Source organism: Anolis sagrei, chromosome 1 (assembly GCF_037176765.1).
Source record: "Anolis sagrei isolate rAnoSag1 chromosome 1, rAnoSag1.mat, whole genome shotgun sequence".
Taxonomy (NCBI): domain Eukaryota; kingdom Metazoa; phylum Chordata; class Lepidosauria; order Squamata; family Dactyloidae; genus Anolis; species Anolis sagrei.
The window spans coordinates 120,976,934-120,998,622 of NC_090021.1; the positions used below are offsets into that span (position 1 = coordinate 120,976,934).

Here is a 21,689-nt window from a genome sequence, read left to right on the forward strand (position 1 = left end):
TCTGTCACTCTACGCACAGCTTTCTCTCAGCAACGCTTTCCCCGTCACACGGGGGAAGCATCGCCCTTCCACGGAGGAAGTCTCCTGTGTTGTGGGAGAAACCTCCAACAATGCTGTCACTCCAGTTGAAGATGGGGACTCTGCTGGAAGTCACACGATGTTGTGTGATGGCTGGTGTGGAGCTCCATTCAGAAGGCAAGCTGAATTGGATTTGGATACAGCTGTATTGCTGTAAATAATGTTTTTAGATGAATACTTTTTAACTTACCGTTTTTAACTAATGTTTATGTGTGATATACTATGTTGCTTGTATGTGTTGGCATCTAATTGTTGCCGGTTGTAAGCTGCCCTGAGAATGCACACGGGGGGGGGGGGGGAGGAGGTTGAGAAGGACGGGGTACAAATGTTTGAAATAAATAAATAATAAGCATCCTAGGACGCTTTCTTTGGTGAGTGTGATGAGGTCGTAAGTTGGTAGCATAAGCTTTCATAAACTGAATCTAGTTCCTTAGAGGAATCTCAAACAATCAATGCTACCAACTTTGTTCTCTCAAATGTACTACAAGATCTCTTGGGATAATACATTTTAAAGTGCCATCAGAGATTCCTGCTTCCCCTATCTGAGTCAAAGTCTTCGTTTAGCTGAGAAGATCAAGAGTAGTATCATTTAGGATTGATGTCACAAATGGGACTACACACTCACCTTGTTGCTCACCAACAAGTAACCACTTCAACTCATTCTCAGAATAGCCTCGCCATATGGAGTGCAAATCAGCAACAGAGATGGGTGCCACAGTTATCCACACAACAAGCACAGCTGTTGAGTCAGCTCTTTTTTGCTCAACAGGAACCCAAGACCTTAATGATAAGGCAAGTTAGCAGGCTTACTGCTTGACATTGTGACAATCCTGGTCAATTCTGTCTGAGACAGACAGTCCATTCCTTCCTCTGCCCTTCTGGGGAAAATGGACCTGGAAAAATGATCTAAAAGTCTGTTTTTAATTATACATGAAAGAAGAAGAGGAGGAGGAGGAGAAGGAGGAGGAGGAGGAGGAGGAGGAGGAGGAAGCCTTTATTTATAACCCGCCCTCTCTCTCCGAAGGGACTCAGGGTTCATACAGATCCCATGTGGCCACAATCTAATGACTCCTGGTTTTCATCTCTGTCTTCATTGCACCATATAAGGAAGCAGAACATGCAGAGGAAAGCCAATATGACATGATTAAGAACATAATCAGTGCAGCAAATTAAACATCAAGATCAGTAGACCTCAAGCTATGGTTCTCCAGATGTTGTAAACTTTAGCTTCCAGAAACTGAGTCAGCTAGTGCCTTTGGGAACTGAAGTCCAATTAAGACCTGAAGTTTGGGAATTCCTGATATAGATGATGATTCAGACATGTAGAATGTTGAAGGGAAGATGCACTCAAGAACTGTAGGACAGAAAGTCAAGGCTCACATATGTTCCAACAAAGATTGTACACTTTCAAGTTCTCTTCTCCCAGATCAAATAGGTAAAAACAAAGAAACCCAAGGAATTCAACTCCCATTTGAAATGAGAACAGTTTTTGAACTCAAGCAGGGATGGATTTTCAGTCCAATTTGTTAAAGCCCTGTCTTGTAAAGTAAAATACCAGATCGGTGAAGATCTGTGAGCAGTTATTTCAATACTGAAAGACATGGCAACAGGGAGGAAGATGCTGGGCTGTCCTAAGGAGAATTAGGGTGTTAGATGGATAAACTTTTGAAGGCTTTTCAAAGTGTTGGAGACATAACTAAAGAGCTTGCAAGTGGCATTAAAGAAACAAAAAAGATTACAGATGTGGTGTGGGATAGAAAAGAGCAAAATGGAAAAGAGGTAAGACAAGAAGAAGGTGGCAGAGCTGAGGAAAAGGTTAGAGAAAGGGTGAATCACCAAAAAAGGCAAAATTGTAGGTTGAAACATTTGATGGACAAAATGAAGGAAGCTGAAATAAGAATAACTTGTATTTAGTGGCAAAAAGAATATAATATAGGAATGCCAGAAGATAATTTGGAGAGAGTACCAGAAGGATAACAGAGAAATTGAAATAAAGAAATAAGCTACCCAATGTGATTATAACATTCACAAAAGGAAAGAATAAGGGTCAAAGTTTTAAAGAAGTTAAGTCACAGGATTTTAAATATCAAGGAAATAAAGTTAACCATATCAGGACCTTCCTGTAGAAACTATAAGGGAGAGGGGGGAATTAAGACAGATATGTAGAGATAGATGCATTATTTCTGTAGTGCAGCTTCTACACTGCCATTTAAACATCAAACAAAACCAACTCATGGCAGACTGCTCACACAGGCATCCCACTATGAGGCAAGAATTGACCCAAATCTAGGAACTGCAGTATCCATGGCTTGACAGCTGCCACAAATGGCAGGGCAGGTTCTCATCTGTTTTGTGAGACTTGCTGATGCTCATGAGCAGAGATGGCACTTGTACTAGGGATAGATTGCCGTTCCCACAGCTAGCCCCTTAGGATGCCTGCTAATGTTCCCACAGAAAAAAGGACTCAGCACATCCATAAGTGCAAATGAACCTTTATTGCTAAGGCTCATCTGCATCACAACTCTCACCTCATTCAGCCATGGATGTTCCCCAAGAAGTGATAATAGCACTGATGATGACACAAAATGTGAATCGTGCTCAATCAAACCAAAGACTGAGTCCACACACACGTCAAGGCTGGTCAAAGCTATCAGCAGAGCAAGAAGGCCTCCCCTACCCCCATCTGGCTGAACAAATGCATGAAGACTACACTACAGCTGTGGTCAAGCACCACTACACATATCATTCATGATCCAAATTAAAATACTAGCCGTGAGGAGGGGGTTGAAAGAGGATTATGAAGTCAAGTCACATCCTGGAAGTTGCATGATTCCCAACCAAGTCCAAGGGCACAACTCTCCTAACAAGTCAGAAGGCTCAGCGCACTTGCCAAGCTGCATCTCCCAACATCCTTATCCCTTCACTACGCAGGCAGAGGATGATGGGAGTTACAGCCAACAAGAACGTTGAGCTGTCTGACCAATTAGGAGAAGAATTGCGAGTTGCCCAGCCAAATCTCAGGCTGATGGGAATTGCAGCTCATCAAATATATGGTTTTATAAAAGATTTATTAAACTTAAACCACAGTAAGGAAGTTAGCAAATACCGTGCTAGTTTATCATTTCTCTCTTAAGAAGAACACAACGATCATCTTTAAATTCAGATCTTATTTTGTCCTTTCTGTTTAAAACCGCATTGTCCACACAGGAAACCTTGGGATTTATTGCCACCTAGTGGCAGAATTAGGAGGACTCATAAGTATGTACTTTTTTTAAAAGACAGAATTAAATTCATGGATATGTTTGGGCAAAAACAGTTAATGAAAATGGAATCCTGGAAGTTGTAGTTTTACAAGGTCTTTAACCTCTTCTGCCTTAACCAAAATGCAAGTCCAAGGATTACATAGCACTGAATAATACCAATTAAAGTGGTATCAAACTGCATTAATTCCACAGTGTAGATGCACCCTGGTGACCTTATCACATCGGCCAAATAGAGGGGCAGTGGGGCAAATCTGTCACCCTGCATGCCGGTCCGTCATGCCGACACTTCCTCCATCATACGTGAGAAGTGTTGTCTGATCAGCAAGTCTCCATGGCAGGCTCTCTTGTTGGAAGGGAGCATTGTATAACACTTCCACTCCAATTGTGGGTGGGGCCTCTACCAGAAGTCCAGTGGCATCATGCCCATCCATCGCTGGACTGGTGGGGAAGTGTTCTGGGATGCTTCCAAAACCCCATCTGATAAGGTCCCAAGATAGCGGCACCACATATCACTTCACAAGTGTCAGTCTGATAGAAGTAAGAGTTGTGGCTGGAAGATTTTTGGTTGGGTGAACTGAGAGACAGGAAGGTCCTCAGCTTCCTCAAAGGCTATATTTCAATCCACATGCACCTTTTGGATTCTTGTACACCAGAGTCAGTTATACTGGCTAAAGGATTTCCAAGTTAACAAACACTCCAGGTCAGTGCTTCAAAGTAAAGGGTGGCATGATTGTCACAGTCACCGTCCTTTTCTTCCAAAGGGACCCAGAATTGAGTGCAAAAGCATGCAACCATTCTCAGTCAAGGTAGGTCAGTTATCTTTTGTTGTTGTTCATTCGTTCAGTTGTTTCCGACTCTTTGTGACTTCATGGACCAGTCCACGCCAGAGCTTCCTGTCAGTCGTCACCACCCCCAGCTCCTTCAAGGTCAATCCAGTCATTTCAAGGATACAATCCATCCATCTTGCCCTTGGCCGGCCCCTCTTCCTTTTTCTTCCATTTTCCCCAGCATAATTGTCTTCTCAAAGCTTTCCTTTCTTCTCATGATGTGGCCAAAGTACTTCATCTTGGCCTCTACTATTCTTCCCTCCAATGAGCAGTCAGGCTTTATTTCTTGAAGTATGGACTGGTTGGATCTTCTCACTGTCCAGGGCACTCTCTGAACTTTCCTCCAACACCACAGTTCAAAAGCATCTATCTTCCTTCGCTCAGCCTTCCCTATGGTCCAGCTCTCACAGCCATAGGTGACTATGGGGAATACCATTGCTTTAACTATGCGGATCTTTGTTGCCATTGTGATGTCTCTACTCTTCACTATTTTATCAAGATTGGTCATTGCTCTCCACCCAAAAAGTAAGCGTCTCCTGATTTCCTGGCTGCAGTCTGCATCTGGAATAATCTTTGCACCTAGAAATACAAAGTCTGTCACTGCCTCCACGTTTTCTCCCTCTATTTGCCAGTTATCAATCATTCTTGTTGCCATAATCTTGGTCTTTTTGATAGCTGCAACCCAGCTTTTGCACTTTCTTCTTTCACCTTGATTAGAAGGCTCCTCGGCTCCTCCTCGCTTTCAGCAGTTATCTTTAGTTCATTGTAAAATATAATTTATGTCCATTTAAGGGTTAGGAATAAATAAGGCTATGGGTGTGACCTCTTCTCCCTTCTCACCACCAGTTCAACCTAACATGAACTACCACTAGTAAGTAGCTGCCCAAAGACAGTTTGAGAAAATGAGGAACTCAGAACGAAGTTGTTTTCTAGGCAGATAATGCTTGATTATTGCTTTTCGGGCACTTTTCTAGATCAGCTTAAGATCACAGGCACTTCTGTAATCAAAATTTATGGCATAATGGTTCTCTACATTAGTCAACTATTTGACTGAAACAGCTATTATTATTTTAGAAGCAAATTTCCATCTTATCCTTTCTATATTCTCAGAAACTAAATTCTTAGAAATGCATATATTGTATTAAATGTACATCAATGCCTCTTGATTTTCTCACTAAAATGCTTTATTTAGAAGAAGAAAGGGGTAAAGATCATTTGGAAAATATCAGAATATCAAAATGAGACGTGCAGATATTCAAAGATCTCACAAGCCCTTCTGATGTCTTTAAAATAAAGCCTGGTGGAAATGTGCTACATACAAATATCACAAGGATTGATGTCCCCAACTTGAAAGGAACTGTTGAAGCTCAAAAGCTTTAGGTTGAGTTTCATGAGGATATAAAGGGAATATGTCATGACTTGAGATTCTCAGATTGATTGTGTTCATGCAGTGCCTATAAGCAAAGCCAGTATTTGGGAAATACTTTTATGAATGCCATTATTTTAGCAAGATGAAATTAATAATAGTGCATATAGAAAGAATTAAAGCTGATCTGTGTGTGAGTCTATATGAGCTTTTAAAACACTGATAGCTGATATTGTTCATATTAAAATATCTTTGACCAAAAAAACAATATTAAGCTGGATTTTTAAAAGGTGAAAGTAGGTTACTTTATTTTCCCGTAATCATATTCGAAGTGGCGGTTTTTTAAATTTCTGAGTATGGCTCCTGCTGAAAGTAAGTTCACTACAATCATAACTCCAATGAAAAGTAATGGATAGTAATGTAGTGAAATTCTGGTGATGACCATCACCTCTGTGGCTTCCCATACAAATCACACTTTTTTTTTCAAAAACAACCAATTCCAAAAGCAGCAGTACTCAATGTAGCCAAAATTCATGTCCCACTTCTTTTGCAAGGAGTATATTCCAATAACTTGCATGGAGCGCCTGACCACTTTGAATCCCATTCTTAGAAGAAAGTGGGTTATAAATAATTATAATAACTATCACTACCACCACCTGTTAGAAATCCTGAAGTGTCAGGAACTGAAATTTGACACACAGGGAGCAAGGGTATATGAGCTTTAAAAAAATCATGTCAGAAGCGATTTTAGAAACTGAAAGTTGCTTCTGGTGTGAGAGAATTGGCCATCTGCAGGGATGTTCCCAGAGAATGTGTGGATGTTTTACCATCCTGTGGGAGGCTCCACACTGGGAAGCTGGAGCTGACAGAAGGGAGCTCACCCCATCTCACTGATTTGAACCACTGACCTTCAAGTCAGCAGTTCTGTTGGCACAAGGGCTTAACTCATTGCACCACCGTGGCTCCTGGCATATGAGTCAAACTGCATAACGTGGCAGTGCAGATGGGGCCTTAAATTGTATTGTCCTGGTTTGCTGTTGATGGAAATCACTTTGCTTGAAATCCCTTCCAAACTTACCTTGCACGTACATTTTTTTTTTTTTGCTATCTCAAAATCATATCAATATCACTTTGTTTTCTGAATCTTAAGGATCCAGGCCATATTGGGCAAAGTAAGTTTTGTCCTGGCTTACTATAACTACTATGTATGCTTGCATTCCCTTCCAAAGTTTTACTTCCGGATGCTCAGATTTAATTGCCCCTACATATGGACAAATTAAAAGCATAAAAATCAGCTTAACTACGATATATAACATCAGCATTTCCCCCTTCTAAGTTAACTTAATATAATAAGAGTTTCTTATATTTCCTAACAGAGCTCGTTTTGATTTCTGAAAACCTGTTTCTTAGTGTTCTTCACCTAAAGCAGAACTTTCCAAACTGTGTATTATTATAGAGCAGGACTCGTCAAATTTTTTAGGCAAAGGGCCGATTCAGGGTCCCTCAGACTGTTGGGGGACCGGACTATACTTTGAAAAAAAAATTAATGAATTCCTATGCATACTGCACATATCTTATTTGTAGTGCAAAAAAAAAAAAAACCATGAAAGAGCAATACAATGTTTAAAATGAAGAGCAATTGTAACTAGTGTAAACTTTCTAGTATTTCAAATGGGAAGAGTGGGCCTGCTTTCAGCTGATAAGATAGTCAGGTTAATTAGATTTGTTGTTGTGTCTTCAAGTTGTTTCAGACTTAGGGTCTATGGAACTTCCTCTCTAGTGAAATTAGATTGGTCCCCTCCTTCCTGACCTTCAGGAAAAAACGAAAGCCATGGCTTTGGGAACAAGCTTTTGGTCAGTAAGCAGCGCAATAAGAGACTACAAATAATGGAATGATGACTCAGTTTGGCCCTGGAACATGATTTGGATTTTGTGATTTTGACAGATGTTTTAATGTAGATGTTTTTAATTGGGTTGATTTGAATGCAATTGTTTATTTACTAATATGTATAAACGGTATTGAATTTTGTCTTTGTGAGGCCGCCCTGAGACCCCTTTGGGCTGAGAAGGGCAGGGTACAAGTGTGGTAAATAAATAAATAATAGGGTGACACTAAGTCTAAAACAGGCCTTATTTTGCATTAGTCGACTTCAGTGTGGTGTCATGAAAATGTAACAAGAAATAACAAAAACCCTTGGAATCAATGTGTTATTGTGTTACTCATTGTAAGGTAAAGGTTTTCCCCTGACATGAAGTCCAGTCGTGTCCGACTCTGGGGGTTAGTGCTTATCTCCATTTCTAAGCCAAAGAGCCAACGTTGTCTGTAGACACCTCCAAGGTCATGTAGCCAGCATGATTGCATGAAGTGCTGTTACCTTCCCGCTGGAGCGGTACCTATTGATCTACTCACATTCACATGTTTTCAAACTGCTAGGTTGGCAGAAGCTGGGGCTATCAGTGGGAACTCACCCTGCTCCCCAGATTCAAACCTGCGACCTTTCAGTCAGCTTAACGGTTTAACCCACTGCTCCACCAGGGACACATTGTATATGTTTCAAAATATGAATGAAAGGTTTTCATGAGAAATATTCTGATCCCATACACTTCAATATTACAATTTACGTATGTATCCATATATCTTATAAGGGGTTGGTTTGACCTCAGGTTTGCCAGTAAAACTTATTGTACAACAAAATGATGCGTGTCTAGAAAGTGTGTCACCAACACTGAAAGCTCTGATGCATACTCTGTCTCACTGTCTGAACTGCTTCTTGACCTTTTCCTGTAGACGCTTCCTTGGAAATAAATTCTAGTGAATTATACAGTAGCTATTTGCTCAGCATTGATAGAAATATCCAATTGTTTCAGCCAACAAGAACAGATCAACTGAATACACAGGACTTGTATATGTACTGACTTAACAAGTCCCATAGGTTCAATGATCACGTGTACTTGGATTAAATCCATAAAACTAGTCTCTATGTAGGAATTACCTGTGCATCCTACAAAATATGTCTGCCAAATATTTATCCAACAAATACCAAGGATATGAATAACCGTTTTTCATCTCTAACAACGGAACAAGATTTTAATTCATTTGTATTTCAAACACAGATTCAGAAAGAGAGAAGCAGAAATTACCCTAAAATATTCCATCAGCCAGACTGTTTTCCAACACACCAAATGTTACCTTGTCACAGTAAGGTGATTACAGGTGCTTGTGCTCACATTTCGTCTCTTCCGATATTTATCGGTGTTTCAAAGTTAAATGCAATTGGGTAAGAACTATAAAGTTGATCAGGATGACTGGAAAAGTTCCTTCTAATCCCTTGTCAAAAGGGAACAAAAGATTAGAGAAATTAATTTCAGCAGTTAATACTATTGTAATTTGGAACCAATTACCAAAAAGAATGACCAGGGTAATGAAAAATACACAGCGAGTCAAAAGTCACTACCTGACTTTCTTCTCTCTTTTGTCTTTGTTCTTACAGTTAATCTGTTAAAGCTCAAATGGAAGAATTCAAATTGCCTGCTCATTAAACCTCACCTGGGTTTTTTTCGGCAACAGAATTTTAATAAATGTAATTCTTAGTATTCACATACTGAAGCTATAGGGAGGAGGGAGCAAGCTTGTTTTCTGCTGCCCTGGAGACTAGGACGTGGAACAATGGCTTCAAACAATAGGAAAGGAGATTCTACCTGAACATTAGGAAGAACTTCCTGACTGTGAGAGCTGTTCAGCAGTGGAACTCTCTGCCCCGGAGTGTGGCGGAGGCTCCTTCTTTGGAGGCTTTTAAACAGAGGCTGGATGGCCATCTGTCGGGGGTGCTTTGAATGCAATATTCCTGCTTCTTGGCAGGGGGTTGGACTGGATGGCCCACGAGGTCCCTTCCAACTCCAGGATTCTATGACCCTAAGGATCAATCTGAAGCTCAGAGAATGGAAACTTACAAGTTCACTTTTAAATACATGAGAGTTCCTGGTAACAATTGTATCCCATGAGTTTTGAGGAAATGATTTCACATTTGCCCAAGTTGGACCCAGTGTTTTATTTTTAATAGTATTTATTCAATTTTAAAAATACATAAAATAAAACCATTTACATTTTAAAAAGCAACAATAAACCAAGACAGCAAAGTCCCAATGACAAACAGGAAAAAAAATACAGTTGTGTTAATGGGGATGGGGGGGAAGGGTAGAAGGGTAAGGGACACATTGACTTTCATCTACTTCTTGGTGTTGGTAACATATTATATTCTTCATATATTATTTAATCCTCTCTTCTTTCCCCCTTCTTTAATGTAACATGTTCACAGAACAGCTATTTCGTGCAAATTTAGTCCTCCTTCCATTTATATTAATATTTTCATCCTCTCTTTTTTAAAAATAGGCTTTTACTAATTGCCAGTCTGTTTGGGATTTCCTTCCCCCTTGGTTCGTTGCCATTAAATATGTCAGTCTGTCCATATTCATGATTTCCATTGATTTCAATATCCATTGGTTGATTGTTGGCACCTCTTCATTTCTCCAGTACCTAGCATAGATTATCCCAACCGCTGTAGTCACATCATTAAACACTCTCTTTGTTTTTGTTTTTTCCATTTCAATGTTCCATTGCTGTGAGTTTTCTGGGCTGTATGGCCATGTTCCAGAAGCATTCTCTCCTGATGTTTCACCCACAACTATGGCAGGCATCCTCAGAGGTTGAGTGTTGGAAACTATATATCTGTGAAATAATGTCCAGGGTGGGAGAAAGAACTCTTGTCTGTTTGAGGCAGGTGTTAATATTGCAATTGGCCACCTTGATTAGCATTTAATAGCCTTGCAGCTTCAAAGCCTGGCTGGCTGATGCCTGAGGGATCCTTTGTTGGAAGGTGTTAGTTGGCCCTGATTGGTTCTTGTCTGGAATTCCCTCTTTTTTAGTGTTGCTCTTTTTTGTTTACTGTCCTGATTTTAGAGTTTTTTAAAAAAATACTGGTAGTCAGATTGTGTTAATTTCCATGGTCTCCTCCTTTCTGTTGAAATTACTGACAGGAAAAGAAAAGTCTGAATAGCATCCTCCTAGTTGCTCCTCATTCGCATTTCTATTATCTCGCGAGAACAGCAGAGACCGAGCCTTTTCCCTCTCTTCCTCCTCCCCAGGTAGTCAGAACCCTATGGCGTTAAAAGGCATACAACACTTCCGGGTGCTCATTGAAGGTGAGGGTGGAGAGAGAGGATCGAAAAAGGCCACAGAGATACGAAAAGAATAGAACGGCTTTCCCCTTTGCCGCTTGCTTGTTCTGAAGTATAGGGAGGCGTGTCCAATCGAAGCCGGAAGTGTATTAGTGTGCCAACTCTTGGGGCTCCCAGCTGTGTTGCAACGCGTCCTCGCGCGTTTCCCTCGCGCCATGGAATCTCCCGGGCGCGCGCCCATTGGAGTCACTAGGATCCTGACGGTAATGTCCTTGCTATTATGCCTATGTGTCTGTCTTAGGCGGGAAGGTTCGGATGGGAGCCTCCTTTCCAGAGGAAAAAGGCGCCTGTACCTTTAAGAATGGGCAACCAAGAGGGTTTCAGCTGCTGCTGCTGCTTAGCATGCAATCAAATGACAAGGAAATCCTGCTGAAATTCCCTCTTCTCTGCAATCGTTATTTAACTTTAGTAAGGGTTAACAGTTCATAGGTTCAGATAGTCATAAGAATAACAACAACAAGAACAACACTAAAGTTAAAAAAGTGAAGAGGGTGTCTGTACCATCGTAATCACCATTATATTTATTTGACTTCAAATCAGCTTAAAAACAAAACCATTTAAAACTGACAATCTAAGGATTACTTAAAATTATATTATATTTCTTAAATATCAGTTGCATAGTGGGTTAAACCGTTGAGCCACTGAGCTTGTTGACCAAAAGGCCGCAGGTTCGAATCCGGGGAGCGGTGTGAGCTCCTGCTGTCATCCCCAGCTTCTGCCAACCTAGCAGTTCGAAAACATGCAAATGTGAGTAGATCAATAGGTACCGCTCCGGCTGGAAGGCAATGGCGCTCCATGCAGTCATGTTGACCATATGATCTTGGAGGTGTCTACGGACAACATCTGCTCTCTTCAGCTTAGAAATGGAGATGAACACCACACCCCAGAGTCGGACACGAATGGACTTCATTGTTTGGAGAGCAATGATGATATATGTATTTGTGCCCTGATTTGCTCCCCAGATTGGGACTCCAAAGCAGTTTACAACATAAAAGAACAGAATTCAAAGCATACAGAAAGTGGGCCTTAAAATAAAATCCAGCTGTGGACACGGCATTAAAGCAATTGGAAAAGAATAAAGTGAAAACCTACCAAGACAGTTCATGTTAAGATAATGCAGCATCCCCATGCTGTTCTTCAAAAGCTTTGTTTCAAAAGCCTGTTAGATTTAAAAGAACGGTTTGCCTGCCAAACGAAAGAGAGGAGCGCCATCTGCTTTTAGTGGTGGGGCTCCTCCACCGTTTAACAGGGACATGATGGGCCAGAGTGCAAGAGCGGTTAGCTGGCAGTAAGCGTACATGTCTGTGTGTGTATACACACACATATACATACATATTGTAGAGAAAACTGAAATAAACAATGTGCTGAAGCAGTACAAATTAAGCACCTGGTCTAATGTTATGGTAAACTAGTGCATATATCCGATATTGCCCATGTGTTCATGTGTGAGAAAGCTATCTGCCTGCTTTCTCCCTTCTCCAGCTCTAAGAAAACCTACCTCACAATATCTTCATGGCAACACTGTAGCTGTCTCTTTTCTTCCTCCATTTCCCTCATAAACTTTCTCCCTCTCTATCTCCTTCCCTTCCTTCCTTCTTCCTTCCTTTCTTTTTCTTTCTCTTTCTTCACTCCCTTACACCCCTCCTAGGCATGTCACTTAGCAACAGCCAATCCACTTCACTCCCTTGATTTCCCAGTCTTTAGACTAGGGGTCCTCAAACTTTTTAAACAGAGGGCCAGGTCACAGTCCCTCAAACTGTTGGAGGGCCGGATTATAATTTGAAAAAAAAAACATGAATGAATTCCTATGCACACTGCTCATATCTTATTTGTAGTGCAAAAACACTTTAAAACAATACAATAATTAAAATTAAGAACAATGTTAACAAATATAAGCTTATTAGTATTTCATTGGGAAGTCTGGGCCTGCTTTTGGCTGATAAGATAGGATTGTTGTTGTTGTGTGCTTTCAAGTCGTTTCAGACTTAGATTGACTGTGAGCGAGGGCTAGGTAAATGACCTTGGGGGGGCCGTATCCGGCCCTCGGCCGTAGTTTGAGAACCCCTGCTTTAGACAGAGGGCCACTTCACCTGACCACAGTCAATCTGCTTCATTATTTTTCTTTCCCTCTGGTCAGTGCCCAAAATGGATGGGGTTAGATATTGAAGGGTGTGTATGCCATGTTTGGTCCAGATCCATCATGTCATGTAGGAGCCTTTGTGGTACGAGCCAACATACATATATAGACATACACCATAGATAGATTAATTATTTTGAAGTCAGATCATGGCTTGAATTTCAGCTAAGAGTGCCAAAGATTTGACTTGAATCCAGGCAGATTGATGCTGTCAGAATGACTGGTAGTAGAAGAGGGGAGTTTAAACCGATGTCAAAACATATATACACATAATAAATAATAATACACTTTATTTATATTCCACTTTATCTCCCCGGAGGGACTCAGAGTGGATTAAAGTACATATGAGGCAAACATTAATGCTTTTTTACATGAACAACAACATACAATACAGAAATAAGGTAAAGGCCTTCCCGTTTCCATCTCCGACGTCTGGAGGCAATGCTCAACTTCCGGACATAGGGAGATGCTGTTGTTCCATTTTTCGTTCCAAAGGAGTCTGCTGTCGGTAAACATCTCCGATCTTTTTGCCAGCATGTCTACATGGCGTACCCTTTCACCTTCCCATCGATGTACCTATTGATCTACTCACCTTGCATGCTTTTGAACTGCTCGGTAGGCATCTGTCTATATATAGGGGGAGGAGAGAGAGAGAGAGATCACCTCTGTTAGGCATCGAGTTTTAGATTAATTATGAAAATATAATGTACATGTAATAAGAACCCAGGTAATTCATCTGTATTTGCTATAATAAAAATAATGTTTTCTTTCTTAATGTTTTTTATAGGACACAGACTGGTCCGAACCATGGATCCTGGGACTCATATTTTTTCACATAGCCTGCCTCTTTCTCACTTACTTTTCTTTCTGGCATTACCGACTGCAAATAGGGCAGTTTCTTTCTCTCAGTGAGTATTGATTATGGTATATTTATTCTATCTTTCCTCGTTCTCAGTTTAAACATTCAGGCATATATCTAAGCCATATATGTGGCTATCTTCATTCCCTACCTACCTATACCAGTCTCATAGAATGTGCCTGTTGGTTATAGGAAGGGAAGGACCTTAAAAGCTATTTATTTATTAAAATATTGTTATGTATGCCCGGGATCAAAACATCCTGGGGTTTTGTACCCATAAAATCACTGCAAATAAACAGAAACAATATACAGTGATAATGATAAACAAGTTAACATGTTCAATGCAATTGTCATGTTAAGAACAGCTTTCATAACCATTAGAAAACCATATCGATTTGGATGTTGAGATAAACCAGTAATTCCCAAAGACCATATTTCTACTTGGTGCTAAAATGAAATCATGTGTTGTTCTTCATCTTCCAAGTTATGTTTAGTGGGACAGGGGCATACTTCATTGTGGCTTTTGTGTTATGGATGCAATTCCATTCTCTCTATTTTTTAATGAATTAAACATTGCATTTGTTTTCCCTGTTGTAGTGATTCTAGTATTCTGTGCAGAATATATAAATGAAATGGCTGCTGCAAACTGGAGGTAAACATATGAACATCTTCTTTATTATATATCTTTTGTTTTTAAACATTTGTGTCATGTGTCACAAGTGGCTTGTGTCCGATAATTAATAATACAGTTGGCCCTCAATACACGTGGAGGTTAGGGGATTAGTTTCCCTGCAAACCTAGATAAAACGCTAATATAATAACTATTGGGAATAAATAAACCAATTTCATATTACCCGAGAGAGCACTTTTCTATGCATTTTGAATAAAATCATGCAGCAAGACCTAGAAATACTTAGAGAGAACTAGGTAGATGGGTGAACAACTCACATAATTCCAGTTTAACCCCCTGAAACTCCATTAGTAGTTGAAGTTTGTCATGTTGGGCAAGTTTGCTCTAGATGCATCCTTGGTGGGGTTCAGTGTGATCTCTGGCTGCAGGATAAACTACAGCTCCCATCAAGGTGGGTCAGCCCCCTCAAATCCCTTCAGTAGGTTCAGTTGGTCATAGGGATTCTGTGTGCCAAGTCTGATCCAGATCCGTCATTGGTGATGGTCAGTGTCTCTGGATGTAAGTGAACTATAACTTCCAGAAATGAAGGTAGTTCCCCACAAATCCCTCCAGTATTTTCAGTTGATCATGGTAGTTCTGTGTGCCAAGTTAGGTCTAGGGCCATGGTTGGTGGAGTCCAGAGTGCTCTTTGTATTGCAGGTGAACTATAAATCCCAGTATTTACAACAGCTATAAATCAAGGCGAATTCCCCCAAAACCTTTCCAGCATTTTTGTTGGTCATGGGAATTCTGTGTTGCAAATGTGGTCCGGGTCCATTGTTGGTGGGGGTCACAGTGCTCTGACTTGATGCAGGGTGAACTACAACTATCCTGTGGAGTCAATCCCCCAAATTCCTCCAGTATGTTTAGTTAGGGATTCGTTCTGCTCTGTTTGTTGTGCAAAAAGAGTTCAAAAAGAGTTGAAAAGATTAGGAAAGGGTTAAAAGAGAGGCAGTGGGCGGGATCATGCAAATTCCACACCAATGGAGGGAGTAAGAAACACTGGGATGTCTGTTGTGGAGGAAACATGTAAAATGAAATGGTCCCCAAATGAAAGCATTCCTTAGATTTTGGGTAGTATGGTGTTTGGGGAGGACATTGGCAGGGGTTGGGCTACATGTTCATGGTGCTCGTAACCTGTAATGCCATTGGAGGAAGGGCTTTTGGTGGCTCCTCAGCATTGTAGGTTAAAGCTGTTTGTGGAAGTGGGAACCTGTCTGTGGAAGTGGGCACCCCAGCCACATACACACATACATATTTTGCACTTTTAATCGATACAGATAGGTGAAAAATACAGTAATATGTAAATAATAAAATCTGTAAATGCAAATATGGAGGAACAACTGTACTGCATATTGATTTAAAGACAAAAGTAATATCTTGTCGAAGGCTTTCATGGCCGGAATCACTGGGCTGTTGTAGGTTTTTTCTAGGCTATATGGCCATGTTCTAGTAATATTTACTTATATAGTAATATCTATATAAGTAATATCTATATGAAACAAATGCAACAAACAATTAATATTTTTATTAGAGGGAATGAGCAAGGTAGTTTTTACTGTTTGTTTAGTAGCAAAAGTATTAAAAGTAAATTGTATATCAAGATGGCATGAGGAATATAATACCTTAGGGGTAACAAACCAAATATTAAACCCTTCAATGTTACATTAATTGCAACATTAAGAATATTCCTAACCCTCTGCCCCTAAAATCAAAGTGCTTAAATGTGATTGGAGTATCTCTCCATCTCTACCAAATTTTCCTATTTGGAACAAGAGTCTTCAGCTTGAGATTGCTACGAAAGTCCTCATATCCTGCACTTCATACAGAAATGGATTTGTGATTTACAAAAAGGAGTTGATAAAAGTTAGGTAACGACCCCCCCCCCCACCCCAGACATGTGTTTGGGTTTGTTTTGTTTTGTTTTTTGCCCAGTACTGCAGCTTGTATAATTGGATTTCCAGACAGAGGTTGTGAGCCCTGAACAGCAGGAGTCTTGCAGAGGTGATGCCAGGTGCACATTAATTCAGGAGGTCTTGCCATTTTCATGGCTGACTTAAGCCAAATGCTCTCAGTGGAGGCAAAGCGCATGAGTGGCAAGAAGCAGGTGTTAATTTATACACTAGGGAAAACAAGTTTGAGTATTTAAAAGTAGACACTAGAATATTATCAGCACAAGTTTTCATAGAGAAAAACAGCCATGCCATTAAATCAGGGGTGTCAAACACATTATCATCAAGGGCCACATCAGCTTTATAGTTGCTTTCAAAGGACTGTTGAATCCGTGGCTGGATACAGAGGACCAAATATAATTTTTTTACATAGTGGTTGGCACTCTTTTGCTTTTACCCCAAGTATTACTGAATGACAACTCTCATCTCTTTTAATTATCTGTCATGTAGACAGGAGATAGTAGGAATTGCAGTGCAATAACACCTGTGGCTCTGTGGTTGGGGAAAGGATAAAGGGCATTTTAAAGTCAGGCATCATATCCAGAAGCCTTGTACCTAAATTGAAAGCCCACTCCCCTGACTAAACAGAACAAACTACAACCTTCCAGATGATACTGTATCACAACTCCCATCTGGTCAAGTCTTGTTGTCTAATAATGAGGAATATTGGAGTTGTACTTCCGCATATGAAGGGCCACAGAAAATGACATGACAAGCAGAATTCAGCCTCCGGGGCTTGAGTTTGACACATGAGCTTTAAATAACTATAGAAACAAATATGCCTTGCCTCTTACTCATCTTAATGCTTATACTTATCTGTTTCATTGCATATCATTTTTATGATCCCATCAAGTTCCGACATGAATGAGACTTTTTTTAAAAAAAAACAACCTCTAGAAAACAAATAATCTTAGGCATATACCATTAGAAGAAAGGCATCAGATGGACATGTTCCAAATTAAATATGTATCCTATTGCAGCCTAATTTTTCCTCCTCTTTTTTCAGATTGTTCTCAAAGCACCAATACTTTGATTCCAGGGGAATGTTTATTTCCTTAGTGTTCTCAGCACCATTACTGCTGAATGCTATCATCATTGTGGTAAGGCTTAATCTTTTGTAAGAAATGTAATTTTTGTAAGAAATTTTAAGAAATGTATGAATACCTTCTACAGTTTGTTGCAGTGTCAAGTTTTCCTGCAGTGGGGATGTGATCCATTCAGAGGCATCATTTCAAATACTGTGTCACTCTAAATTGCATTCTCTACCAATCAATCTCTAGAGCTCAACTAAGCATTCTTAGGGTACATCTGCACTGTAATATTAATGCAGTTTGAGCTTGGTTTAACTGCCATGGCTCCATGCTATGGAAGTTGTAGTTTTCAATGTCTTTAGCCTTCTCTTCCAAAGAGTGTTGATGCCTATCCAAACCACAAATCCCAGGATCCCATAACATTGAGCTATGGCATTTCAAGTGGTGTCAGTCTCCATTCATTCTACAGTGTAGAATCATCATCAGTGGGCTCCTTTATTGCTCCCTTCTCCCAGATTATTTTGCTAAACATTGTCAGTATTTCTGTAAACTTCGTGGTTCCTTTAAGCCTGCTAGTGCTTCCTGCTTCTTTATGGATGGTGTCATTTTGGCTCCATTAAACACTTGGCATCTGGAGAATTAATTCCCACTCTGAGGAAGAAAGACATTTTAACTTGTGAACCATTTGCTTTTCATTTGTTTTTCAGATTGCTTGGGTTTATAAAACAGTGAATGTCATGACAGAACTAAAGACTATACAGCAGAAAAGAAAAGCAAGAAGAGAAAATAAGAAAAGTCAATGAATAATTCTTTTTTAAGTTCTAGTCCTCTTTATCCAAGAGCTGCCATGTTGTGCTTAACAATGTAATGTTAAGAGCTCTTTTCTTAACAGTACTATCTTCCTGTTATCTTTCTTGGTTTCTTCCTATTTCAAACAAAAATGTTCATTCTTGTTTTGGATGTGCGTGTCTCACTCAAACACATGTGTCAGTGCGTAAACTGTCTGAACCAGATGTAAACCATTTTATTTGATTAATGTTATGCTGTAAATAAATAAAATGTTTTTCTATAGACTTATTGAAGTACTCTTTTTTCATACAAGGTAATGATACATTTCATGTAAAAGTGCTGCCAAAATCACATACGAAACAAGTTTTTAATGGTTTCAACCATTCTGCGTCCTATCACTGAAAAACATGAATCCCATTGCTAGAGGCTTCATTGACCCATTCTACACTGACCATTTAATGCAGTTTGAAGCTAGCTTCAAACTGTGGTGGCCAAACAACTTGCACAAAAGTACACAAAAGAATGGTTTTAGGCTCCTTTTACACTGTCATATAATCCAATCCAAAGCAGATAGTCTGGATTTTTTATGGTAATGTAGAAGGAACCTCAATGTGTATCAGTATTCTGTAATTTTTTGTACGATCACCATCTGGGCCTCAAACTGGTTCCAGGGTTTCCTAGGTAATCATCTGTCGAGTAAAACCCCTTCAAAACTGGTTTGAAATTGCATTAAATGATAAGTGTAGATGTTGTTTTCTATGTTATCACACAAGTGTGATAAGTAAATTTGGAGTCCATATAACATTTTGTTGTGTTGATCTAAACTACTTCTTTATGTTACTGGACACAATACTGCATATGTAAATTTTGTGTTTTAATAATAATAATAATAATAATAATAATAATATCCTGAAATACTCAGGACTGTTCCTTTTTTTTGAAGTAGCTTATAAGTTGTGAATAAATTTGGGGTGCAAGCCTTACCCATTTATCTAAGACCACTGAATTCAATGTGTCTTTAATAGGAAAAGCTACAATCCTCTACACATTACTAAGCATTTGAATTATATGAGACTCATTTGTGCATCAAAAAGCATAGAATTGCTGTGTAACAAGTTTAGGATTGTATTCATTGCAATCTTAGTTTTAAAAAGGTAACTATTCTGGAAAAGAAAAACTTGCAAAAATCAATAAGAACCGGCCGTGCATTCAAGCCAACAGTTTATAAGGCATCACATACACAAGAAAATGATTTAGATGGCAGTTTGTAAAAATATTAATTGATGTAATATCATCTGCAATCCAAAATAGTCCAGGAAAGGAGATGCCAAAAGTTGCTGACTCTAGTTGAAACAATAATAATGGTTTTTGGATACTGATAACTACTTCTTCCAATCAAAGCATCCTTCTTTCCTAATGGTTTTAACAGATGTGGAAAAGAAAAAGCTTTCTATTGCTGTAATGCAGCAGCATAAGAAGTGAACATGTGCTGTTTAATAAGGTGTGTGTGTGTGTGTGTGTGTGTGTGTGTGTGTGTGTGTGTGTATATATATATATATATATATATATATATATATATATGGATGAACACCTGTCAGGGATACTTTGTGCTTTTCCTATATGGCAGAGGGTTGGACTGGATGGCCCAATTATGTGGTCTCTTCCAACTCTATTGTTCTATGGCAAACATAAACAAGCACATCATACAGTTATACATTTTTTTAAAAAAAATGCAACTTACTTTCTAACTAGTACAAAAATAGAGAAACACATGATAACATACACAAAAAAACCCCATATAGACACAAAAAATCAAACACACCAATATAAAGATATACATATATACATATCTAACATTGATACTAAAAGAAGATTAACTAGCAAACATAAAGACTAGTCTATAGACCTCTCACACTACTGGTTTTCTAATTCAAACTAGACACACTGCTCGTTTCCTAATTCAAACTGGTTTTCTAATTCAAACTACAAATGTGACATTAAGTCATCTTTATTAATGACTTAGATGAAGGGCTAGAAGGCAGGATCATCAAGTTTGCAGACGACACCAAATTGGGAGGGATAGCCAATACTCCAGAGGACAGGAGCAGGATTCAAAACGATCTTGACAGATTAGAGAGATGGGCCAAAATTAACAAAATGAAGTTCAACAGTGACAAATGCAAGATACTCCACTTTGGCAGGAAAAACAAAATGCAAAGATACAGAATGGGGGATGCCTGGCTTGAGAGCAGTACGTGTGAAAAAGATCTTGGAGTCCTCGTGGACAACAAGTTAAACATGAGCCAACAATGTGATGTGGCGGCAAAAAAAGCCAATGGGATTTTGGCCTGCATCAATAGGAGCATAGTGTCTAGATCTAAGGAAGTAATGCTACCCCTCTATTCTGCTTTGGTTAGACCACATCTGGAATATTGTGTCCAATTCTGGGCACCACAATTCAAGAGAGATATTGACAATCTGGAATGTGTCCAGAGGAGAGCGACTAAAATGATAAAAGGTCTGGAGAACAAGCCCTATGAGGAGCGGCTTAAGGAGCTGGGCATGTTTAGCCTGAAGAAGAGAAGGCTGAGAGGGGATATGATAGCCATGTATAAAGATGTGAGAGGAAGTCACAGGGAGGAGGGAGCAAGCTTGTTTTCTGCTTCCCTGGAGACTAGGACGCGGAACAATGGCTTCAAACTACAAGAGAGAAGATTCCATCTGAACATGAGGAAGAACTTCCTGACTGTGAGAGCCGTTCAGCAGTGGAACTCTCTGCCCCGGAGTGTGGTGGAGGCTCCTTCTTTAGAAGCTTTTAAACAGAGGCTGGATGGCCATCTGTCAGCGGTGATTTGAATGCAATATTCCTGCTTCTTGGCAGGGGGTTGGACTGGATGGCCCATGAGGTCTCTTCCAACTCTTTGATTCTATGATTCTATGATTATTTTATGTGGTGTTTTTAATAATGTTTAATGTTTTATCACGGGAGGGTCAATTTTGATGTTTCCTTCAGGACATCAAGAAACCAGATCGTGATGATTGGGAAAGTGGGCTGACGGCAATGGAATGCTCTTTACACTTGACGGCATTGAATTGGTGCCAACACTGAACTGCCCAGAGTCCCCTTCAGAGTTGAGAAGGATGGTATACAAATACTTCAAATAAATAAATAAATAGTCCGCTCCCTCTAAGGAATATTATATAGTCACACTTCTACATTTAATAACATCCTTATTTTATCATAGGCTATCACTCGTGGCCAATTGTCTTTCAAGTGTAGGCAGTGGATTCGTAGAGACCTTTTCTTGATCCACATGTTCTTTCACATACATTTCCAGATGGAAGGCGGTCCTAACAAGAATTTCACTCTCCAATTATGTCTCCTCAAAATCCACAGCACTGTTGGTAGCAGCTGACCTCCAGTTATTGTTGTTTTTTCGTTCAGTTGCTTCCAACTGTTTGTGACCTCATGGACCAGCCCA

The 21,689-nt window shown here is 39.7% G+C and overlaps 1 protein-coding gene across 2 annotated transcripts in view; it reads left to right on the top strand.

The window, feature by feature from the left end:
- Window positions 1-18,491, top strand: part of TMEM18 (transmembrane protein 18) — a 41,965-nt gene extending 23,474 nt beyond the window's left edge. Inside the window, exons 1-5 of one of the 2 annotated variants that reach the window (XM_060752730.2) lie at window positions 10,706-10,972; window positions 13,694-13,814; window positions 14,363-14,417; window positions 17,394-17,487; window positions 18,126-18,491. In XM_060752730.2, coding sequence (XP_060608713.2) covers window positions 10,925-10,972; window positions 13,694-13,814; window positions 14,363-14,417; window positions 17,394-17,487; window positions 18,126-18,221 — 414 coding nt within the window. In that variant the 5' untranslated portion in view covers window positions 10,706-10,924 and the 3' untranslated portion in view covers window positions 18,222-18,491. Of the gene's footprint in view, window positions 1-10,705; window positions 10,973-13,693; window positions 13,815-14,362; window positions 14,418-17,393; window positions 17,488-18,125 lie in introns of those variants that run through there. The other variant, XM_067468200.1, reaches the window with a different exon arrangement.
- The last annotated feature ends 3,198 nt before the right edge of the window (window positions 18,492-21,689 follow it).